Source organism: Pyxicephalus adspersus, chromosome 12, assembly GCF_032062135.1.
Source record: "Pyxicephalus adspersus chromosome 12, UCB_Pads_2.0, whole genome shotgun sequence".
NCBI classification, from domain to species: domain Eukaryota; kingdom Metazoa; phylum Chordata; class Amphibia; order Anura; family Pyxicephalidae; genus Pyxicephalus; species Pyxicephalus adspersus.
The window spans coordinates 47657673-47682776 of NC_092869.1; the positions used below are offsets into that span (position 1 = coordinate 47657673).

The window sequence follows — 25104 nt, forward strand, 5'->3', positions numbered from 1 at the left end:
CTGCCATGTGTGATAGATGCTGGGTGAATGGGCTGCCATGTGTGATAGATGCTGGGTGAATGGGCTGCCATGTGTGATAGATGCTGGGTGAATGGCTATGGGTTGGGGGAAGCCATGTGACCTGAGATTTGCTGCACCTGGAGGAGCTGATGAAGGACAAGGTGTTGGTGTGCTGCCATAGTCTTGTTGCCATATAGCACCGGGCATCTTCTGTTCATCCCCCAATGGGTCAGCACTGTTTTGGCAGCACAGGGGGGGGGTACACAGTATTGATCAGGTGGTTTTAATGTTGGTGTGTTTTGTTTTAGAAGGGGGGGTCATGTTTTGTTTCTGGGGTTCATTCCAAGGATTTCACACATGCTTGCCTCTCGATGGGATTAGTAGCAGACTTTTCTCCATCATGTGTAGTGGCTTCTCATGCCATGTGATCCTCTCGTACTATCAGTTCTCCCCCATAGACTATATAGTTGCGTGGCTGAAGTGTCTGGTGACGGGGCGTGTGTGTGATTGTGCAATGCAAGCTGGCTTGTTCATTTATCAAGATCTGTTCATGAAGGCGGAGTGTGACTTGGCACTTTATTTTAGTCCTGACACAAGGAAAACAGAGCCTTGTGTGCCAAAAAAGAAAAAAACTGTGCTGCCCGTTATAATAACTTTATATTGTCTGCTCCGGGTGACTTCTGCAGAGTTTAAGGATATTACCACACACCTGTATACATAACCACCAAGTGAATGTGGCATTGTAGCAGTGAATGTGGCATTGTGTGTGTTTAGTGTCAGCTGTGTTCATCTTTGCACTTCACCGCTTTAATTTTTGGTGTCCTAAGAATGAAGCAGAAATTTCAGTGTAGAGCACCATGACCCCGGTGGGTCCCCTATGGGGCATCTAGGTTGTAGTTTGCCCTTTGTATCCTGACCCTGTGGGACTATTGGCCCTGCATTGTAGTCCATCAGTGCTTGTGAATGGGGGTGGATTACATTCCCTCTTCCCAGCTTAGATTGGCATAGTGAAGGTTTTGTTCTGGGTTTTAGCAGCAATGGAAGAGTGATGATGGCAGGATGAGCTTTGGTCTATATAACAAATGTTCAGGTTTGCTGAATAAACCATACAGGACCCAGTTTCGGGATGTCACGCCTTGTACCAGTTGCTTTCCCATTGGCTGCTATGGGTGGTGCATTGGTATGACTTTAATCCTCGCACGTCACGAGGTGTGAAATGTCTGTGCCTGAGAGCGGCAAATCTTTAAATGACAACCCCATGGTCAGAGGCAACTTGCTGCTTTTGGGAAACATCTGCATACAAAAAATGGTTCCCAGCTTCTTCCATTCACTTGAATAGGAGAGGTTGGCATGGCAGTTGAGCACACAGGACAATGCGACAGCTCATTCCAAATCTTTATTAATAACTCTGTTTTCTCTTTCACCTTCTGCCAGGGGTCAAGAGCTTCTCCAACTGGCCCACCATCCCACAAGTGTTTCTGAACGGAGAGTTTGTTGGAGGTTGTGACATCCTTCTCCAAATGCACCAGAACGGAGATCTGGTGGAAGAACTGAAAAAGCTGGGCATTCGTTCTGCTCTGCTAGACGCCGAGTCGAGCCAGGAGAGGAAATAATCGAGCAGCGGCCATGTTGTATGAACTGTTTATCCAGGCCTGTGCACACCAGAGAAGCCTTACCTATCACCGTGAACTATTGTACCCTGTGTGTATGGAATGGGGGGTACCATGGAGTCATTTATCGCCGCCCTAGTGGACATGTGGTTTATAACGGGTGGATTTCTTTCCTTGTAATATAGTCAGATGATGACCACTGTTCTAGAAAGAGAAATTTTAATATGCTAGAATGTGACATGATAATAAAATATTTACTTCATAAAAGAAGCTCTTCTAGTGGTCTATTTGTACCCTTATTATTGGAGATTCTATGCAGGCAATGTCATGTGTTCATTTCTTCTCTCCTTGTCATTGATTTGTGATGTGCGTGTCTCATCAGACTGGAATGTGATGGGATTGCAGCATCTTCCAAAATACAAATCTGCCTGTAAGTGCTGGCGTCTGCCTGATTCCTAAACAATTGCACCATCGCTTATGTTTTTCATATATTCCTTTTTCTACTTTTATATTAGTTTGAATTTTTTTGGACTTCTCGTGCTGCTGATTTCCCGCAGCCACTTCCTGTCTACATACAAATCCCTGCCCTTGCAGCCATTGCAGAATCATATGTAGGCAGGAAGTGGCTGTGTAATCTGCATTGAAATGATTATTGGTCGTTTTTCCATCAGAAACCCTTGTGACAACATAGAAACATGATTGGGGCACAAAGTGTTGTCACTCTATAACAGGAAGTTCATGAACAAGAGATGTAGATTGGGAGAGTGGGATGTGTTTTGTAGTTCTGCCTTCATGTCACAATTCTCCATAAATTTAGAAAAAGTCCACAAACCGAGCACAGCATTGTCTTGGCTTCTTTCCAGGATTAGCCATTCTGTCCGATGCCGCCATTTTTCATGTTCTCGGGGTCACCTGATCTGCACAGGAATGAGATCGGGCGATGTGTCTTCCTCCAATAACTGAATGCTGATTTCACTGCACATGCGTCAGATTGAGTGCTGTGTTCTTTTTTTACGTTATAGGAAAGCTCCATGATAACACATGTGCAGAAGGAGCAGCCCCCATCCTCCCGGGATATGTGACGTATGAATCCCGGGAGGCTGACGGTTTCTTCTGTCTTTGCCGCTGCGGTAAAAAGATGAGAAAAACGAAAAAGCTGAAAATTTATTTTCATTGTGTAAATATAGCCGCCCTTTACACCATGTTGAAAATGTGATGATGGGTCACAGATACTTTAAATATGTGAGAGTTGTCTCCCTAGGATAGGAAGTGTGTTACAGGAGAATGGGATGAGGATAAAAGAACTAGACTGTGGAATAAAGAAAACGATAAGGATTGGTAAGCTGCAATAGGCACTGATTTCAATGAGAGAGCTGACACTTAGGGATCTATTTATATTTAATGATTCCCCCAATCAATGTGTCTGAAATTCGCTGATAAATGGTCAGATCTCTCCAGGTAGATCCTTTCAGTCCCTATTAAAAACAATGACTCGTTCTGCCATCTAGTGGCCAATACTAAAAGTGCACAGCTGTCACACTAGGAAATGCTATTTGTGTCAGGAAATAAGGAATCAAGGGAATGTACAGGGAAATCTTTTATAAATGAAGTCTGCAGACTTTTATTTCTGGGTGAAGAGGAAATTCATAATCATTGAGTATTACTCCTCAACATATCCCATGCGCCATGTCAAATTGCTGCAATGCAGTGATCACAGGTAAATGAGAATTCCTTCCAGAATATAAAACCCAGTATGGTGTCCATGACTTGGGGCAGCAGCAGCAACACAAAAAATTAATGATGTAAATCCCGACCTAGCAGAAGAATGAAATCTTTGGAAGTCCTGGGATAGGATACAGTGTTTTATAAAGCAAATTTTTGGGTCACATGACCTGATATGCCCATTATGGTCACTAGCTGTGCAATGTATGCAAACATTCAGGGCAGGGTTCTCTCCTCCTTCTGTGTACTGCGCTGCGTAATATATTGGTGCTATATAAATCCTCTTTATTAATAATAATAATATTACGAAGAGCTCTTCCCTCCAAGATTGCAATTGAGAGGTAATGATAGACATATTGTCCTTTTTAATAGGTAATGCTTTATCCGAACAAGGGTCATTATTGCAAGATCAGCAGGTATTTTAATGCAAAATTTAATATTGTCATGTTGCTTTTAAAAAAACATGTTAAAAGATGGAAGTTTTGCTTACATTAAGCCTTTGTTTTACTTTCCTTACACTGCATACAAAATGTAGACATACTGGCATAGATGTATAATTTTTTATCTTGCTAAAGATTGATTTTATTCTAAAGCATTTTACATATATTTTAATATATTGGTGAATAGAATAAGTTTGTAAATTATAAAAGTATGTGATGTAATGAGTGTAAACGACCAGCAGAGGTCACTGTGACATCTCAGAAAAATCAAGTAAAAGTCAGCAATGATATTAAAGGGAACCAAAAGCTTTTTAAGGTGTTTTTACATAAAGCGGTGACAAAGAATGACTTGGTGTAAATGTATTTTCATTATATATATTTTTTTCCCAATAAAAAATAGTTTTATGGCCACACAACTCAAGAGATTTGCAATGCATGTCAGCATTACTGGGACCACATCATTCACATTAAACATAGTTGCAGAACCTGCTAGGACACCAGCACATGCATGCAGATCTACCTCAAAATGTTTCTTTAACATTCTCTTAATTATTAGTAAATATTTGTTTTACTAAAATAATGCAATTTGGTGCTCTGCAAAAAAAAAAAAAAAAAAGGACAACAAGGGGTAATATGCTAAAAATGTTTAAATAGACCAAGTGATCAATGGAGTATTGATTGGTGTTTGTTCTCAAGCTGTAAGCCCGCTCCAAAATCATTTAAATGGCAGCCAGGGTCGATTCTTGGGTCACACCTCCAGCAAAGGCTACTTCTGCAAAGGCTTAAACTTTATTCTCCTCCCTCACCTTTTCTCAAATTGATAAAAGTAGCTGCCATGGTTAAAGATGGAGGCCCTGCTGCAATGCCCATGCAGCCTCGGTGTTGGTAAAGCAGATGAACATTATCCACTTGCACTGCAGGCCCATATACCGGTGCCGATGTGCTAAGCTAATGATACGGCTGCATCCGGCATGCACTGCTGTATGGAATCTCATATGGTGACTGCTTTGTGGACTTTAATTGTGTGCTAAAGATGTGCAGTGCAATGATCTTGCCATGTGGCTCACTGAGGATTTTTGCAACTTTTGTAGTGCCCAAACCTCATGGTCAGCACAGAGACTGGAGAGGATAGGCTATCATGAGAGAGTATAGGGAGATCAAGAAAACTGAAATGCTTTCCTCAAGCTCATTTGCTATTAATTGACAAACATTTTCACTCCTGAACAAGATGCATTGATCCCCAAGGTTCTCCCATCTGAAGTTTTGGAGAGTTTTAATAAATTGGGCATCAAGAAATGCAAACCTTCCATGACAGCCTCTTGATGCCCTCGCCAAAGATCGTGCAAATTATAAGTTAAAAGCGCATTTGTTGCTCTGTGTCCTTGTAGGAGCTGATGATTTCACCACTGCAATCCAGGCATTGAATCCCATGAGCATGGCTCCATTCTTGTTGGGTGGTGTGCACAGGCTGCAGCTGTGACTTCACTACCTGGGCCGAATCATTTCCATGTACTTCTGTCATCTTTATATATACTGGGCCAGTAGATCTTCCATTTACATTCTTTGTGTAAAGTACATGGCAATGCCCTAACATTCAACGCATTTCTGAACGCATCAACCCCGATGTGAGATGAAGCCTTGTCCTTGTCTTGGGCCTTTCCTAGCACTGTTGCTGTAGATGGGCCCTTACTCCAAGGACCCAGTGTTTGGCTAGGACCTATTAGAGAGTTGCTGGTAAGTAGAAAGGCTCCCATATGGGATACCAGCCCAGGATGAAGTCCAGCGCTACATCACCTTGTCACTCCACTGGGGTGCCGGTGTCCCCACGGCAGAGATTCACTTTGTTTCTTGGTCACTTCTTTAATTTCACCAATACAATTAAAGAGAAATCTTGTGATTGGGGACAATAGGGAGAGTCCCTGCTGAGTGTGCAGGACAGGAAGTGATAGGGAATCGCCCCAAAGATGCACTGATGGGGTTTTAACCCTTTCCCACTAAATAAAGAAGGCAAAAAGATCTTTGCAATGCTTTGCTATCCAACTGCGGAGCATCCAACCAGAAACTTCTGCAATCTTTGAGTGACATTTCCCCAGATATTAGCGTTGTCGGCAGCATTGGCTTTGTATGTCGCAGACGGCGTGCGCTGATCCGGTCTGTGTGGACAGAAGATAATTGAGTGTCTTATTCAAACATCTATTCTGCCTCATTTACAGAGACAACGGATCTGTAATATCTGTTAATGGGCAATCTGCCCTTTCTCTGCTCTTGAAATTTGCAGTTTGCCACCTTTCTAATCTGCCCATCTTCCTGGCAGCTTTATGTCTCGGTAAATATCAAACTTTCTCCCTCCTTGGGTGGCACCCTGAAGGTTTGAGGATGTTTCTCTTTAACTCTTCTGCTGTCAGACCTTTTTTTATTTCCTTCAATTTTGAGTTGCTTTCCAAAATGTTCTTTTTCCCCTCCAAAAGCTCCCTTAAAACTCTAAAACGCATGATATTTTTTTTATAAGTGAAGATGCCATTGAATTAAATGGTGGTTGTACCAAATCTGCTTATTGGTAGTGCATACAAATGCAATGTAATCCCAAATTTTATTCATGAAATGTGGTGTTGAGTACACGGATGCCCTTGATTGGATAAAATGCACTTCCCAGAAGTAGACAACGCTCTCAGAACCTTCAGACCTCATCAATTTAGAGATCGCCATTAGGTTTGGTTTTCAGCTTTGGGTATCAAATTTAACCCATAAATCAGTCGTTTTGCCCAAAGCGCACGCAATCTGGCGCCTGGGGCCATGGCAGCCACACTGTGCCCACCATCATCTGTCATCTGGATTAGAAGAGCCATAGGCTATGCAGTTATAATGTATGGTACAGCCCATCCAGCCCACAGACAATGGCCGGCTATTGATGGTCAGCTAGATTGGCTAGGCCGCACTCTATACGCATCATAGACTGACGTCAGTCACTTGCTCAGCTACTGAATCAACCCAAATCAATTTGGAAAATGTTGGACCAATCAGCAGAGGCAAATTTGGCCAATACTGTTGACCATGAATGATGGCTCAGGATTTGTTACCGTTGCATGCAGCCATACTTATCATTGCTTTCATGCACTCCCGATGAATGTATTTGCATCTCTTTGTATGTGGGGGTGCAGATAGGGTAAGCAGGGGTAAATCTACTTTCTGGTGTCCTATTGGGAAGATTTTGCTTTCTATCTTGGAGAAACAACAGGAAATGAAAGGTTTCCCCTTGTTTCTTGCTCTAGTGACTGCTAATACTTTTGGATTTCCTCTTGATTTCTCTTTTGGTCACCGGCAGTCCCGGGATATATTCCTTTAATAGCCAAGGTAAAAAAAAAAAAGTTTGCCCCCTATGTGAGCTGTGAACTACTTTAGCCTGGTCATGGACACCAGGACCTATAGGGCTCAATTTTTAAAACGGAATCGGACATTCCCTCAAATATAGCCTTGTGGCAATCTTCCAGGTCCATGTGTTTCAATGGCAGTACTTGATTCCCATCAGGAAATGTTTAGGGAACGTTAGATTGTGAAATAGAGCCTATAGTAAGGCTAAATCCCTCCAGTGGGATCAATACCTGAGAGTTCTCATCTTTCCTTTCTGTATTCCATACTTGAAATAAATACATTTTCCATGAAATACATTTTGTTTTTGCAGGCCCATTGCAGGAATGATCTTCATTATAGTGCCTGGAGTCAGCCATTGCTGAGTATTTTGTAGAAGTAAATGCGATATCTTAGCTCTGTATTGCGACACACCCTGACTGTGCAGAGATGATAGCGATGAACACGCTGTGCTGCCTTCCGTGGAGATATATTTTTAAAAAGTGTCCACCCACCCAAATCTGATATTAAGGGTTTAGCTCTGCTTTACCATTAAACATTACAACCAGGCGATTCTCTTATAACAGAATGATCAGGTGATGTCCTTTCTGCAATAAAATACCTTACCTGCCTGATTGCAAATTATGACATACTCTCACCTGTCCTCACCTGTCTCTGTTCTTTCTCATTCGCTGCCCTCTTCATTTTTTCTGGTTCGGATTATTGGCCATTTAGATTGGCAGTGGCAGGATGACATAAATGATCCCTGGGGATGCCGACATACCCTTCACATCCTGGCATTGTACGCACAGCGCCGTGTTTTGGTTTGTTTTTAGTAATACATTTTTATTGAAATTACAAGACAAAAACAGAACGGAAATCACACAAAGTAACTAGAAATATAGAGAGTATAAATAAAAGTAAAGCATTGATGAACATTATCAATATAGAAACCACTAACTATTGTATAAGCCAAACTCCCTACATGACAATGCAGGATAAAATATCAGGAACACAGAAGGGGAATAATTAAGGCAGGAAAAGAAAGAAAAGGGGAAAGGGAAGGAAAATAGGAAGAGAATGGAAAACAGAGCCAAAATTTGAGATGAAAGACAAACAAAAAGCCATTGGATGAAGAGGTGAGGATTTTCCTAATCCATGGTAGCCAGATATCTCCAAACTTTGTCATATTATCTAATAGGAGAGCTGTGTGTTTTTCATGGATCATTATGCAGGAGACCAATCTCCTAACCTCAGCATGGCTTATACGGGGGAAAGCCAGGCACCAGCAATACTTTGTTTAGCAGCTGTTAGGATATGTTGCATGAGATTAAATTGGCCTATGGATAAAGGTAGGTCTGCAGTGAAGCAAAGCTGGCTGGAGCTCTTGGGATCGGCATATCAAAGAGTGCTGTAAGTAGACGGTAAACCTTCCTCCAGAACAAATGAGCCACCGGACAATACTGCCAGATATGTAAAAAGGTACCCAATTGGGTACAACCACGGTAACAGAGGGGAGAATGTTCGGGGATACACTTCGACAAACGAGAAGCTACAATATACCATCTTGAAAGCACCTTAAAGCAAGTCTCCCGAGCACCCACAATATGGGAACAACGTCTACAGGAGCCCCAAATCTGGGAGCAAACCGATGGGTCCAATGCACAACCTAAGAGCTTCACTTTGTGGGAGAACACATGGCACTACACATAGGAAATAATACAGAAAGTTTGTAGTCCAGACTGGGAAATGGCTTTTCATTGGTGATTATTTTGTCATTGCAGCGTTCCTATGAGCCGGAATCCATTCAGAAAATGATCAATGGAAGACTCGGTAAGGGGTAATGGTTTGTGATAATTCTTTTATCTCTTTGCTAACCTTTTCTTTTTTGAAAATAAAGAGAGTGATAACCCAGGGGTCCGGGACCCAGGTATATTGAACATGAGTGAGAAAAGCACCTGCGATACACCTACCTATCAGAAGCCCATAGAAATGAATGAGAGTGCATTCAGCCCCAGCCCAGTAACGTTTCATGGAGCAGCTGTGAGGTCTCCCTGGATCTGGAACTGATAAAGACCCGGGCCCATTTACACCGAGCCGATTCCTTTTAATTCACAATATGCAACAACATTGGCTAACTTTAGACAGCCATTAGATTGCCATTGCATCACAAGGACTGAAAGTCACACCTGTAGCACACCTATTGATGCAGAACACCAGAATTTTATATGAACAGGTGGTGGGACTGAACAAGGCAGCCAGGAGCAGGTAGCATTCCCATATCAGTCTTCCTGTGGTTTTGGACACATTGCGCCTGATTTAATTAAGTTCTCCAAGATTGGAGAGGTTGGACTATCATGAGAAAACCTGGTTGATCCAGCAAATCTGAAACAAATTTCATACAATCATTTGCTATTATTTTGGCAAATGTTTTCAATCAAGGACCAGATCCATTTCAGGTTTGCTGGATCGTCCAGGTTCACCCATGATAGTCTTGTCCTTGCTTTTATAAATCAGGCCTGTGTCTCCATTCTGAAGGCTCCTTTACTTTCTGTTTTAAACACAGGTATGGATGGGGACATTTCTCTAAAAGAAACAGACGCAGCAAACAAAAAAAAAAAAAATGGGAGAAGTTAGAAACTCTGTGAGGTTTATATTGCTGTCTGTGTGCCCCTCAATCCAGGTGACCCCCTTTTCCATTATTTCTAGTAGTGTTGTCACATTGTATTAAAAAAAGAAAATGTGAATCCACCTCTGGAGACAACATTAAATAAAACAATACACCATAGATAAATTCCAATGCCGGAATCATAACCCTACACATGTAGCCCCATCTCGCTGGCTATTTTTGACCCGGGTGGAGATACGTTGACGATTATTTTTCCATCTTTCTAATCTCTTTGCTTCTGTTGGCCTGCTGTAATAAAAAAAAAAAACTCAACTCCCCAAGGTCTGGGGCTTTTAATTAAGAATCCAAATTTTCTGGCATGTTATTTAGTAATCAATTAGCGCTGTAAACAAAATCTTGCTTTCTACGAGGATTTCCGACTCATGGCGAGAGGTCTCCCAACACCGAGCAAATATTAAGCTAATTAATCATTGTCAACATATCACTCGTATTAAACCGTTTCCTAATTAATTATACAAACAATTCCCCTTCTGCGGGAAGGTGGCTGCATCTCACACAAACATGAAACGTGAAGGTCGGCCTTTGAATTTCCGGAGGCTTTGGAGTTGCCGTGGCTGGTGCTTGTATTGAAGCCTCCTTTATCGTCTGCGGCCTACCTGTCATCGGCGATGAGCGCGATGTGATCCTCCTCTCTCCAAAGACAACATTAAATATGACCTTTGGATAACCTCCAATTAGAAGACTTTAATAAATATCACTGCAGAAATGGTTTTGACAAGCGTCTTCTGCCAAGGAACCCAGAGAGTCCCAGCTGAGAGGCAAAGCAAGCGCCGCGTCTTTGTTCACCGACTTTCAAGTTCTTGGTAGCTGAAATGTTCAGAATCGTGACGCTCCGCGAATTGATTGAAGAGAATCTATGGCAGATCTGCAAGAAATAATATGGGACGGCAGGAAGGGAAAGCTCAACAACAGCCATCATTTTTTTTCTTGTTTTCCAGGTTTCATAGAACTTCTGTTGGGCTGTTGTGTCACTGGTGAGATTTTTAAGATATTTTTTTAAATGTGGCCGTAGCATTAAAAAAGAGCAACATTCAATAGGCCTCCCCATTGTTCAATGTGCTTAGGTGCCAGCCCCAAAACCTAAATCAAAGTAGAAAGACAAAGCCAGTGTTTAATTCCATAAATGAGAATAATGGTTATTTTGTAAGGTTGAATTAAATACCGTCATCTCTGTGCCCGACTCGTTTCGCCATTTGGCTTCCTCAGGGGAGGTAGAGACATGAACTAGAATTATGAATAGATCGGTTTTGGGTTTATTGATAAGAATTATGGAGAATGAAGTGAATGTTGTTGTTGATCAATTGGAGAGAGGAACAATGTTTAGAGAAGGTTCATTCATTGGATGACCTGAATTTTAGTTGGGAGAGAGTGAATAAACAGTTGGAAAAGAAAGAAGGAGACATATTTGCTGTGTTTTGTATGATGTCCAGCTGTAGCATTTATGAAAAAGTCCATCTACACTTTCCTTTTAGCCCCCTGCAATGTTCTGCAAATATCTATTGATTGCCTAATGCAATCCTATCCGTGATGGGATGACAACAATGCTGCACTGCTCTTGGATTCAGCGCAAAGTTGTCACTGCAAGAATGCCACATGGGCACATAGTAAAAAATAGCAGCGGGTCTATGGCCTAGCAGAGGGTCTATTCCCCATTATGTCCAAAACAAGAATAAATGTATTGTTAATCCGAGCTGCGGAAAAAAGTTAAAAATACCTCTTCTACAGAAGACAATAGATTCCCTCCCTCGCCTTGGACCCACTGATCTGCACTGTAATCAAGAGTAACCATTGACTGATGAGTGTTCACCATCCAACACTTCTGGGAACATTAAAATTCGGCAATATAACACAATTGGGGGGTCAATCCCCTGGCCCATCTAAGTGGCTTATCCTGAAATCTCAGCAGCTGTACACCATGATAGGGGTTTCAATAAAATTGGTTTTCCTCCATATTGGAGACTCTTAAAGAGCTTTTTATTGGCAAAATATGCTAGAAGAAAAATATCTGATTGATCAAAACTGATTTTTCTATATTAGACAAAATCTAAATACATTTTTTTTTAATTTATAATAATCTTGTTTTGTCAATATTGGGGTCTATCTATAAGCAGGTAATCTCACATTCATATATCAGAATAAATCACTGCTAATGAAAGCACGTAGACCCAGAGAATGGGTTGTGAATGTCAGATTCCCTGCTTTATAAATTGACCCATTTATTTATTACGTTTTTCTTTTTGCTGTTTTTTTTTATATTTATATGTATAGTTTAGTGGACAGTTTCAAGATAGTTGAATACAACTTCAGGAATCCTCTGAGATTTAATATTCTTTGCACCCTTAAACCTAAAACTGCCAGCACCTTAATTTAACCTTCCACATTGCATTCAGGATAATTTTACATTTTGTTATGATATTTTGTATAATGAATGCTCTCAGTTTTGTTCTTCTGTAACTGGTATACAGATAAACTGATTCTTAACATCTGTTCATAAAATTTACAATCAAGTGTTCCATTTATAAATTATTCCCATTTCAATTCGCTTAAAAAATTTGTTTGTCTCACATTTATTTCCTATTGTGACAGGTGTGCACTTTTGATGATTAGCCACTAGGTGGCAGTATGAGTCATTGTTTTCAATACAAGCACAGAATTCACCACTGGTGAATTTCAGAGAATTCAGCTAGGGGGAAAATATAAATAGAGCTGCAAACATGATCTAAATTTATTTTTTAGTTTGACCCTTTTATATAATGGAAAACATTGAAAAGCATTTTTTTAATTTAATGTGGATCACCCCTCCCCCTTTTGTAAGACATAAGGGGCAACCTGCAACCTCCTGGAATACATTCATCAAGTAAAATTGAAAAAAAAAGTACCAATGTGCAGAAAGGGCTTTCGTGAATTGTATAAAAATTACAGTTCATCATTTATAGGAAGTCGTTAGCGTAGTGTGAGATCGGGTGACGTCACAAGAATATGGTGCTCAGTGTTCAGCCCACACCGCGAAGAAGGAGGCGGACAGGACCGTGCGGGACTGATTGGATCACGAAGCGATCGATGGCTTTCCAGCTGTAAAGGTGTCATTTTTTCTCATGACTGTTCCACTTTAGAGCACACTTAAAAAAATCTTTAATTTCCATTAACTTCAATGTAATCTCACAATTTTGGTAACATTTTTGCAAGAAAAGGTCTCAGTTTCGTAGCCCATGGACTGATAATAATTTATCATAATCCACCTCTGCCCATGAAATACAACAAAGAATTATATTAATTTATAAATGTATCAAAATTCATTTCCCTCTTACAGCTGAAATATTCCTTTTGGTAATAGGAAAGATTCTCCTGGAAGCCGCTTTTCCAGCATCATTTATAAGACAGACTTTTAGCTTTGGGTCTTCTGGGGAATGTTTAGTAATTATTTAATTCATGGTGTGGGTTCATTCACAACAACAGACTATAAGACAATGAGCCATGAAAATAAAAAAACCTAAAAAACAGAATGAAGATGCATTGTGTGAGGGCGGCTGCACCTGTCACATCATATCACCGGCTGGGTAACACAACGTGACTGATGGAATAGGAACGGAAGGCTTGCAGTCAGCTGTGCCAGATGGAGAGACCAGAGCACCGAGCGCAGGTCAAGACAATGAGTTTGCCATGGAAGATGGAGATCACATGACAATGCAATGCCTTCTGTCTGCAACAATTACAGCTCAGAGGAACTCCACACAGCACGCATACTGACATCCAATCAATCTGCAATAAATACTCTTTAGGTATTTCTAAAAACAGCTTTAGTTAAGAGATAACTGATCCTGCGGTGTGTTTATTGAAATAATTCTGTTTAGTAAAACTCCCAGTTCTGCTGCTCCATTGAACTTTGCAAGTAATTCCTTTTTTTGCCACTAGATGTCCTCAGACTTCTGGGTTGGATGGCATATGGCTGAGGACATACTGTGAGTACAAAGAGTCATGACCCCTCCCCCCCAAAGTCATAAGAAATAGGGGTGCAGGGGATGGTGCCGGCATTCATCACTGATATCGGTAAACAACTTACTGTCCCATTGGTGGCCTTGGCTGAGCTGTTTTGCCTAAATCACCAGAGCACCTAGACAGAAACTTCAGCAGGTAAAATATATATATGATTTAATAAGACCCAGACTCCTATACTTTCTGTTTTTGGATGGGAACAGGCAGAGGTTGTTAATGGAGGACATGAAAATCAAATATCAAGGATATGGGTGAAATTTTGTTTATGATGAATTCTGTTCTTCCTTCGCACCAAAGCCCTGATGAATATGAAGAGACCCCTGAAATCTGTTGTTTTTTATTACATAACAAATAAATACTTTGTTTTAATTCTCATTAATTTTGTGGCTTTCTGCTTGTCATCCATTCTGTTTAGAGCGCCCCACTGTGGCTCTTTGTAATATTGAACATTGTAAACCCTATAGCAGGGGTCCCCAATCTCTGCGGGGTCAGGAGAAGGATACTGCTTGGGGGGGTGCACCAGCCAGAGCCCCGGACCATGTCTCCCGTATGCATCGCAGGCTCAGGCGGTGGGCAGGTTATCTCTGGCTCAGACCTGCGATGGGAGAGTCAGCGGGTTCCGGCATCATGACGTCACTATTGGGGAAGTTTCTGACCCTTTGAATGACCCTCAGCTCTCTGCGCATGCTCGGTCCAGAGCCAGGAAGTTTAGTGGTCCGTGGGTCCGAAAAGGTTGATGACCATTTTCCTAGGTCCCATGATTCTGGAGTAGGGGCAGAGGATGCAGGGCACCAAGTGGCACAGGTGCCAACCGTCCTGCACAGGTAATAAAGCCACAGGTAGATTGGTCAGTGGACACACCGGGGTGGCAACAGGTGAACAGTACCCGGTCCTAAATCCTAAGGAGTCCTAAATCCACCTTTTGATGTAAGTTCTGTGATTTGGAGGGCCAAAGGAGAGACTATAGGGACACCAAGCTTACACATACATGTATCTGCACAGATGTGTGTATCTTCACATTTAATAGGAGGCTCCCCACTGTGTAATCCAAATTCCAAAACAGCAGCAATGGGTTGATTCACATTTTCTAATTAAATCCATTATGAAAAAAGTCTTTGTTTTTGGCTAAAAGTTGGGTGAATCTTAGATGTAAATTATACTGCTTACAAGTTCATCCTCGCTTGGGGTGTGACAGATGATTATGCAACTCTACCCAACTGCTTTCTTTCCCTGGGTCCTGTGGACCTGCCCTACCTTATGACCCAATTCTAGGAAAGCCAATCAGGGTGTTTGTATGGTGGGGTGTGGCTGTTACTGTGCTATGCCAGGTCAGGGCACTGCAAGGTTGAAGCAGCATTATGTTTGAGTAAAGAGTCAATGGAAAATAAAAATAGTGTAATTGGGCTTTAGAAATGCCCGGCACATCAGAAAATTATTCTGATTTAAAAAATTAGTTTTCAGACAAATATACAACCTTTCAGCGGTAAATTGTTACAATGTTCTAATTAAAGACATCAACACTTCTGCCACCACACCATATAGAAAGATCATTCAGAGTGGAGTTTTTCTTTAAGAATTCATGATACCGGTTGGCATTGTTTACACCCATGGGTGAATGGAGTGAACAGTATTTATAAATAGGCATTCGGGTGACTCATCTCCCCTCCGGCGCTCTGTGTAACCCCACCGAGGGACGGATTGGGCGGTCATTCCATGGAGGGTGCTGTAGCAGAACGAGCAGACACGACCTATAAATAAGCCCCAACGCGATGTTAAATGCCACCGGGTTTGATTTAGCTTGGCCGGGCGCCAGGTGCTGGTGACAGAACTCTGATGGGAATCTGCGATTTCAGAGGTGAAATTCTGGAAGACCCAAAATAGAAATGAGTTATGAACGGAACGTTGCACTTCCAGCCTCCGGCAAAGTGTGGTAAGACCGAACATTTCATCAGGACAATGTCAGAAGGCCAAAAGAATGCTTGGTTATCATTCAAAGCCATTGCCAAGGACTTTCTTGGAAACACACGAGCAAATAATTACACAGAAATTGTCCAGAGACTCTTGGAGAGCTACAAAATGCTTGGTTGCAATATGAGCATCAAGGTGCATTTTCTGCATTGCCATCTTTCTAACTTCCCGGAAAACCTTGGTGCAGTCACCAAGATCTGAAGGTGATGGAAGGACGGTATCAGGGTAGATGGGATGTACATATGATGGCTGACTATTGTTGGAGCATCCGGCGGGATTGTCCTAACACTAAACACTCCAAAAAATGCGTTCCCCAGTGTTATTGTAACGTTTCATTTGTTTTTCATATTCTTAATATTCATTTAAAACTAATAATACCCTGACAATGCTTCTGTACGTCAATATAGAACCAACAGCGTTGTCACTCTGCAACTGACAGAGGAAAAACAATTGCACTGGCGGGATCAATGAGTGATCAAACTATGTTCTGTATTAAGGGAAGGGGGTGTGGGTGTATATGCAGATTCACCTGTGGACTGTGATCTTGCTGCTCGGATCCTTCTGGGTGAAGGTGAAATTCTTCAATTCTTATTATATATTAGAAGTTCTGTGAACTTTCCTGGCAATGCAGAGTGGTGACTAAAGATAATTTCACAAATATGTATATGAATCCAGTATTTTAATCACAATATATTCTATATATTTCCCTGTACATACACAACCAGCATTTACAAGATCACCTTCCTGTTGTAATATTTATGTCTTCTATACTTCTTTGAACTATATGATGAATACTTTGCTTTCTCCTTGTAAACTACTAATATAATTTTTATGTCATAGCTACTTGCTTGTTGGTTCTCACAATCACCTAAAAATAGCCCAGCGGGCAAAACGCGTCGGGCCCTGGACCTCTCGCTTACTTTTGATCACAACTTGTGTTTTTTTTAGTTTATAAGTGACACTTTGTCTAGCCAGCTAGCTAAATCCCTATGATTTGGGGACCGATCCTTTGATTTGCTAAATGTATTGCTTAACCACCATAAAAAGGTGGCTCAGTGCACTTGCGAGGAATCTCTATGTAAATATATTTGCCATAACATTCATTTATATGCTTACAGCAGTTTGTGATCTCTGGAGTTACATAGGTGCATTGCAGTACAGCAATCATCATTCATGGCTCCTGGCATGGAATAAAACAGGAATGTTGAGTGGATTTCTTCCTTGTTGTCAGTCGTTGTCCGCACTTAATATTAAACAGGATTTATATAGCGCCAACATATTACACAGCGCTGTACATTTAATAGGGGTTACAAGTAAAAGACAGATACAGACAGTGACACAGGAGGAGGAGGGGACCCTGCCTCGAAGAGCTTACAATCTAAGAGGCGGAGTAAGCAGCACACACTAGGAAGAGGAATATAATTGGATAATAGATTATGGTTGCACATGTTCTTCATTTTCTTGAATATTATTCATAATATAGATATTGGTTTATAAATTCCATGCCCTTCCCTGACACCAGAAGTGACATTAAGGAGTACCGGGCCAAATATGAAATCGGCCATTCAGAAAATCTAGGCCCTGGTAAAGGTGGCAATTGTGTATTTTGTTCCAATGCAAAACAAACCCTGGAATTTCAGCTTCCATGCAGGGTGATGGTATACTGCATACACAAAAGCTACATAAACATTTATAATAAAGATATCAATACCGGGAATTCTCTGGGGTACAATTATTTTTTGTCCTCTTTGTAGTAGGCTTAAACACTGCACAGACTTCCGGGGTTCCACAGCGGCACCAATGCGGAGTTCTAGGAGCCGGACAGACGGGGAAAACCATCTGGTCGGAGGCAAAAATGCATCTGCCATCTCCAAGATCTATTATTATCGATGCAGAGGAGAAAAAATTGTCTTCTTTGTAGGGAGAATCTGTCCTGGCGCTGCCCGGCCTGTGGATGAGTAGGCAAAATGTATGCATTGGCTCCGGATCACACAGGGCTTGAATGGTCTGATGAGCGCACAGCTGTGCACGCTACTAGTGCATTACTGATTGGAACCAAATTATTCCTGGTCATGTGATCACTGTGGATTAGCGCATTCTAAGCAGCGGGGTAGCTGGAGATTCTGAGAAGGGTGGCAGCTTTGCCCCTCATCCCTTCCATTCTCATTGATAAGGATTGCAATACCCATAAAGAGAGCCACTTTATTTGTATATCATATAGTGTTCCATCGTCTCTTGGAATGTAAAAGGTGATCACATGAGGTTTGTTTACAAATGGTTACAAAGGTTGCAGCTTTGTTTATAAACAAACCTCATGTAATCACCATGTGATTGGCTTTCATGGAGCCGGTGACCCCAGGCAGGAGTTTAGTGATTGCGTTTGGATTCCATTCAATGCATCCTATAAATATGAACTCTGAAGATCATTTCCAGCAACAATCACCTGAAGTCCATTGAAGATTTGTATGAGGTTTAAGTCTGCGGGGATATAAAAGAGAAAAGAATCTGATTGGCTCCCCTGACAGCCGGCACCCCCATACCACTCCAGTCCTGTAATATGGGCGGCCCTTTACATGCCGGAATGCTGCAAAAAAATTCCTTATAATAATCTTTACATTACCTCCTGAGCGCATCAGATGGTGGGAGGGGGTGAATGGCATCCTGGGATACTAAGATTCCATACCAGGGCATTGTAAAACCCAAGGCTGGGTACACACGTGCAATAATTGTCTTTCCTGAACGACAAAAGACTGCACGATGCATGAACGAGCTCTGTACATACAGCGCTGTTCTGCTCTATAGAGAGGGGAGAACGATGGAGCAGCACCCCGCTGTGCTCTCTCCCCTTCACTTGCATTACGATCGTTCATTGTCCGTGGATCCGCCAGGGCAGTCGTTCAGACGGAGCTCTGTACGCACACCAGATTATCGTTCAATCTCAGCCTTGAGCTGATCAGACGAAAATCATCCGACGTGTATACGTAGCCTAAGGCCCTGCAACCTATGAGATCGGCAACTACTAAAAATGTCTCCGCTCTGAATTATCCAAAGGTAAAGTGCAGCCTCTCAGTGGGACCCGGGAATCCCTGCAGGCTCCTGCGGCTTGTAAGTATGGAGTTTTGCCTGCAGCAAAGTGACACCTGACAAAGCTGCTCTGGGGCTGAAAGAGTCTGATATTAACCATACAGCTCCAGGAAGGAAAGAAAAGAAAAAAAGGAAAGGAAAGGAGGGGGACAACCAAGCTACCAGACAAGACAACATCAGCTGGGAGTTGTTGTTACTTTGACCAATCACAACATAAAATGCCCCCTAAATCAAGTCAGCAATAACAGATTCTGTGTTTCTATCCTAGACAGGTCCCCTTTAAGTTGAAGAATTATGTTTTGCTCCCGGGTCCCTCTCAGAGGTCCTTCTGCCTTCACCTTATTTTATCTCTTGCAGATGTGCAGTGGGGATTTACAATGTCGTCTGCTTTGCGGCCAAGTGCTGTAAATGTGAAACGACAGGAGACGTGGTGACTCCTTCTATCAGGTCGTGTGTGCGAGCAAACCTAAAAGCGGCATCTCTGGGGTGCAAATATGCCCTGCGCTTGGCATGTCACTGTGTCTAGGTTTACCATTGCATGGATGGAGCTTAGTGCAGAATATAAATAAATTGCCTTTGAAAGTCTAATCCTAGAGTGACAACATTGCAGGAAGTATGTAAATAGCAACATAAAAAATATACGTTGTAGCCAGCACATTGAATGAACGGTAAGCGTCTTTAAACCATAATGCTTTCACCAACATGCTTCACAGTTGAGATGAGGTTTTGGTGTTTATTTCTGAGAGCATATCAGCAGAAGAGCTCAACCTTCTTAATGGGTCATTGAGGCTGTCTTTTTGCTATTTTTTTTTTTTTTCCGTTTCCTCCCCCACACATTTTCTCTATAATGTGTTACCCATAAGGTTAATATAAAAGATGCATCCAGAGAGACTTGATGGGTTGGACAGTATCCTTTAGGATCTTTTTTAGGTCCACGAACAGCTAGACTAGGAGTGTTAAACACAGGCCCGTGGGCCAACGATTTGGCCTGCACCATATATATTTGGCCTGCGAGAAAATACCAAAAGTCAGCTACAGCTGACCCATCGGTAGACAGTGCATGCACCACTAATACGGCAAATCCCAGAATGCTCTGCTGGCACGTCAGTAAGGACCCACAATTGCCCCCCCCTGTGAAGATCGTTATTAGCAACCTTTCTCAATTGTAGATATCTTTTCAAAAAATATCAAGGTTGGCCCACGACTTTGTTCTAATTTTTCATTTTGCCCAACTGTGTATTTGATGACACCCCTGCGCTAGACAGTGAATTACAGGCAGGATCAAATTTGGGACCTAGTGCCCACCAGAGGAACTGGTAAGGAGTGTCCACCAGAATGCAAAGCTTTTCTGGCACAGTGGCCTTTTTTGTGAGGCATTAGGATTCACCAGATGGCACAAAAACCTTTCTTGGTGGGCAAGTCACTAGTGCCCCCCTCAGGTTTTTTTTCAGTACTCCTGTGGATGAATCCTAATTAAAGGGCACACCAGCCTTTCTCAACTCCTGAGGAACTTTTGAAAAAATTTTGAAGTCTTGGAGAACCTCTAAAAGCCCAATAGTGGAGGAGAGAATACCACCTTTATAGGTATGTAAAACATCATTAGAGTCATGCCACTCTGCCAAGTGGTGTTGGCCCCAGAACTTTGCAGGCACCATCCAATGGGAGGCCAATCAGCCACAACTTGAGGAACCCCTGGGCTGGGATACTCAGAGCTCTAGAAATGGCCTTTTTCCCATTATACGTCTGACAATTCTTTTATCATTCTTCTCTATTACTATTACTCTACTCTTCTTCCTCTGAGGTCCCTTTAATATATTTTAAGAAACGTATTTTGCTTGAAGCATTAGAACACCCAACAGTCCAATTATCCCGGTAAGCAGATGTCATCGGCCTGGAGGATCACAAGCTTTTTCCATCATCAGGAAACATTCACTAAAGATACCACAATTTTATTGTTGGTTAGGAAATGCTAATTACAAATTAGATGAAGATCAAAGCTAAATAAACTTGTTAAAAATTTGAGATACCTTAAAAAAATGTTTTTACTTACATTGAAAATGTTGTGACCCTTAAAAGCAAAAACAATCATTTAAATATATTTTTCAATGGTCACAATGGATACAATGTAACAAATCTCTTTCCAAACCCGATACAGCCATGTGAATCAGGCATTGATATCATCTCTGTGCTGTAAATAACCTATGCAGAGAGCAGAGCTGTGGGAGGAGCCCAGCAGGAAATACAGCAGGGGGCGGAGACAAGAACCCCTGGAGGAACCCAAGGAACCCATGGAGGAACTATAGGAACCCCGGGAGTAACCCTAGATCTCCCTGGAGGCACCATAGGAACCCCTGGAGGCGACATATGAATCCCTGGAGGAACCCTAAGAACCCTTGGAGTAACCCTAGGAACCCCTACAGGCACCATAGAACCCCTAGAGGAACCCTAAGAACCCTTGGAGTAACCCTAAGAACCGATAGAGGCACAATAGAACCCCTGGAGGAACCCCTAGAGGCACCATGGGAACCCCCAGAGAAACCATATGAACCCTTGGAGTAACCCTAGGAACCCCAAGAGGCACCATAGGAACCCCTGGATGAACCCTAGGAACCCCTAGAGGCACCATAGGAACCCCTGGAGGAACCATAGGAACCACGGGAGTAACCCTAGGTACCCCTGGAGCACTCCTTGTTCCTTAGAACCCTGGTTGAGAATGGCTGCCCTAGAACAAGAAGTGTTTTACGACTACAGATCACCTTCCCCTCTATGTTCTCTACTCTTCTCCATTTCATAGCAGGCTTGCCATACCATCGCTTACAATACACAGACAGTGACAATAACAGAGGCCGTGTCTGGTGCTACTACACACCAGTTCATCAGCAGCAGGCTTCACCTGGCCACATATATTTCCATTGGCCAAATGGAGGCACTGGAGAAGGAACTGCCCTTCCATCTGGCTCTCCCCTTTTCTGCGGTGGTGGCTCCCCCTTCTGGTCACAGGTAAATGGTGACACTAATGCCACTTTTACCATTAGCCAACTGGCAGTTGAGCTGGAGAGGACCCTTGGTGGACTAATACTTCTAATACTAATACTAATCAAACGAGTAGGTGATGTTTTCCAGGTAAATACAGAATATACAGAATATTCCCAGGAATGTCCATCACCTATCATGCTCGTGTAAAATGGAGTAACCCAATCAGAATTCATAATTTGGTGTTAACGTCTTAATCGCTATTATACACTTCCTATTACAAAAGGGCATTGCACGTTTCAGTACCAGTTCAGGCCAGCAAGAAGAGGAAGTGATGGGTCTGGCATGGAACTCCTGGTTAGGAAGTGATAGAGAATAGTAGGAAGGTCAGCATTCTACCAATGATCATCCATGGAGAGGAAGGGGGTTCTCAGCTCTCTGAGTCTACTGAGCATTGCAGGTTTTATTGGTGGCATCACAAACAGCTTTGGATGATTTATTAAATTGGTATCATCATTTACTACAACTATTCCTCTTTATCTCAATTTTGTAAATTGAAAACTAATTATATTTTTTGAAGATTTTTTTATCTGATAAGTTTGTTTGCATTGTTTTTTATGCTCATCTCTAATTATGGACTCTCCAGTTTTTTATGCCTTTTTATTATTATATTGCGATTTATATTTGTACTTTTTGTGTTTCCTTCAGCCCTGATAAAGTTTCAGCCCCCTAAACGCGTCGGCATGCTGTCTTTATACTTTCATGAGTTCCTAAATACCCTGCGACACCTAAACCTTTGTGTGATGTTTTTGAGGTTTATTTTTTAGAGGGTTTTTTTTTTTTATCCACGTCTCAGTGACAACTCCTATTTATTGTATTTCATTTACAGGGACAAGATGTGAAGCAAAATCTCCCCAATGACGTCACTGACAGAAGTCAGACAGTTTAATCTCTTACTCACTCCATCTACAGCTTAAAAAACTTGCAGTAATCTCATAGAGAGTCGCGGTAAAGAAAATTTCCTTTAATCAATAAGAAATCCCATGTGTATTTGCCACATGCAAAAAGTATTGCACTTACTTCAAAAGTACAAGTATGAACATTCATGTCAACAAGTTTAAATTTTAGCATGAAAAAAATGATTTCCAATAAGTCAGTATGTAGCTCCGCCTGTCATGTAACCACAAAATAACATTTACATAGCACATGGACCTGTAGGAGGAAACTCCGCTCCGACATCTTATCATATAGTTCATGGTCCTTGTGGAGTTTCTCCATGGAGCGTCAGTAAAAATCGGATTTGCTGCAAAGTGAAATTTGTGAAAGTTTGGAAATTTGCCATAACTTCCAGTCTGGCCCAAAGTTTTTGTGGACGGTCCATGAAGTCATTGATAAGTTATAAAGTGGTATATATGTAGACGAAGATGATGACGATCAGGTTGAGTATGGTTCCGATGATCCCCAGCATGGCCAGGATGGTCTCCTCTTTACTTTCTTTTTCTTGGCTTCCTCTGTCGTCGCCTCCTCCCCCAGGGATGACCATCTTGGTCACAAATTCCAAAGTTCCCTTCCTCTGATTCACCTGAGACAAGGAAAAAATGATACTGGGTTATAATCAGAAATATTTTGTTCTAGAGCAGTTTTTTAAACCTTTATACCCCAGAGGAACCCTTGTAATAATTTAGGTCGAATGAATAAATTTTGTGAAGTCCGGTTAGAAAAATGTCTTCGTTATGGTGATAATCCGGAATTAATTCCGTTTGGAGGTAAAAATGCCACCCTGCACCAAAGATCACTGGGGTCTTCCTACTGGTTCCACCAAACACGAATAAACCTGAAACTTTGCAGGCACCATCAGAAGGCCACCATCAGGAGGTCAATCAGCCAAAGGAACCCCTAACAACCACCAGATGAACCCCAGGGCTACTCTAGGGGGGTCTACAGAATGTCTGAATGATAGATATTCACGTCTTACTGCTTGCTATTACAGCTCTTTCACTGCATGGATCCCAGCAAACTGATACTTGCAACCTTTCCAGTTCACACAAGCCCCGAGGAAGCTGGAATCTCCAAGCACCTCGAAACGCGTCACAATTTTTTTTAACCATTACCTTTGCATAAGGTTTTTGCAAAATCTTCTTGGACTGTTAGATCATTGGTGGGCTGTCCTTATTACATATTTCACGTTTGAAATGGTATGACACTGCACTAAACTCTTCTGTGAACTTTGTGCATTCAAAGCAAAGTGATGCATTTACTCAATAGCCAACTTCCTGCACTGGACATAATAACCAACCCCACTGAGGAGTCAAGGGAATGTACTATGGTGTATCATGTGGGTATGGTGATCATGTGACTTTTTCCTCCTCTTCCTATGGTTGAAAGTTGGGTTTCTCATGGTCAAATACCAGGCCTCAATGCAATCACATGGGGGGCTGGGGGAGGGTCCATAGCTCTGTGTAAGTTCTGACAAGGCTAACATGGAGCTTACACTGGGTTAAAAGGGTATTTAGAAAATGAGTGAAATATAAACATGAACTGTAGAGGGGCTATTAAGTAAACCTGCCCATTAAATAAATAAAGCATTTGGTTAAGCATCAGTTCGCCTAATTGACCAATTCTAACCAATGTACTGCCATGATGCAGGTTTTACTGCACATTACTGCAACATGCATTAACACGTGCAGCCAAATGCATTGAATTGCAATACTATTTATTTTGAATATGAAGTCAGACAGCATAGCCAGGTCCAGTTATACACTAAAGCACAGCGGGCATCATTTCAATTGGCGGGTGTTGTTGCTGTCTCTGCCTATACCAGTTCTATGCCAAGGATTAAGCCAATATAAAGACATGTTCCAATACTTATACTAGCTTCACTTGAACATAAATCATTATAATTTACTGGCTTTCTTTATTGCCTTTTTATTTTATTTATTTTTTCTTAGGTTAAATTTCACTATTGATGTAAAATTAGAAATCTGAATTTACGGACTTAGCATGCTGCGTGTTCCTATGTTCCAAAAGAAAAAAAAAAGGCCAGCAATTCCCGAATCATTTGGTGGAACCAATTACGGTAACAGTATCAGACATCTCTCATAGCACATTGGTAAATAACTGGCCAAGTAAGAAATGCTTCCTCAAGTGCAATAATAAAAGCCAGCTACGGCTGCACTGAGCTTATGTAATATGAACAAAAGCAGAACCAGGAGCAACAAACTTGTCTGCAAATATTATATTCAAAGCACAGGCAGACAGGCTTGTTAAACAGACACTGTCA

General features: G+C 41.8%; 1 protein-coding gene across 1 annotated transcript in view; it reads left to right on the plus strand.

Moving 5' to 3' along the window:
- Positions 1 to 1880, plus strand: part of GLRX5 (glutaredoxin 5) — a 3901-nt gene extending 2021 nt beyond the window's left edge. The window contains exon 2 of the mRNA XM_072427415.1: positions 1435 to 1880. Within this exon, the coding sequence (XP_072283516.1) occupies positions 1435 to 1613 (179 nt within the window). The 3' untranslated portion in view covers positions 1614 to 1880. The remainder of the gene's footprint in view (positions 1 to 1434) is intronic.
- Positions 1881 to 25104: the final 23224 nt, after the last annotated feature.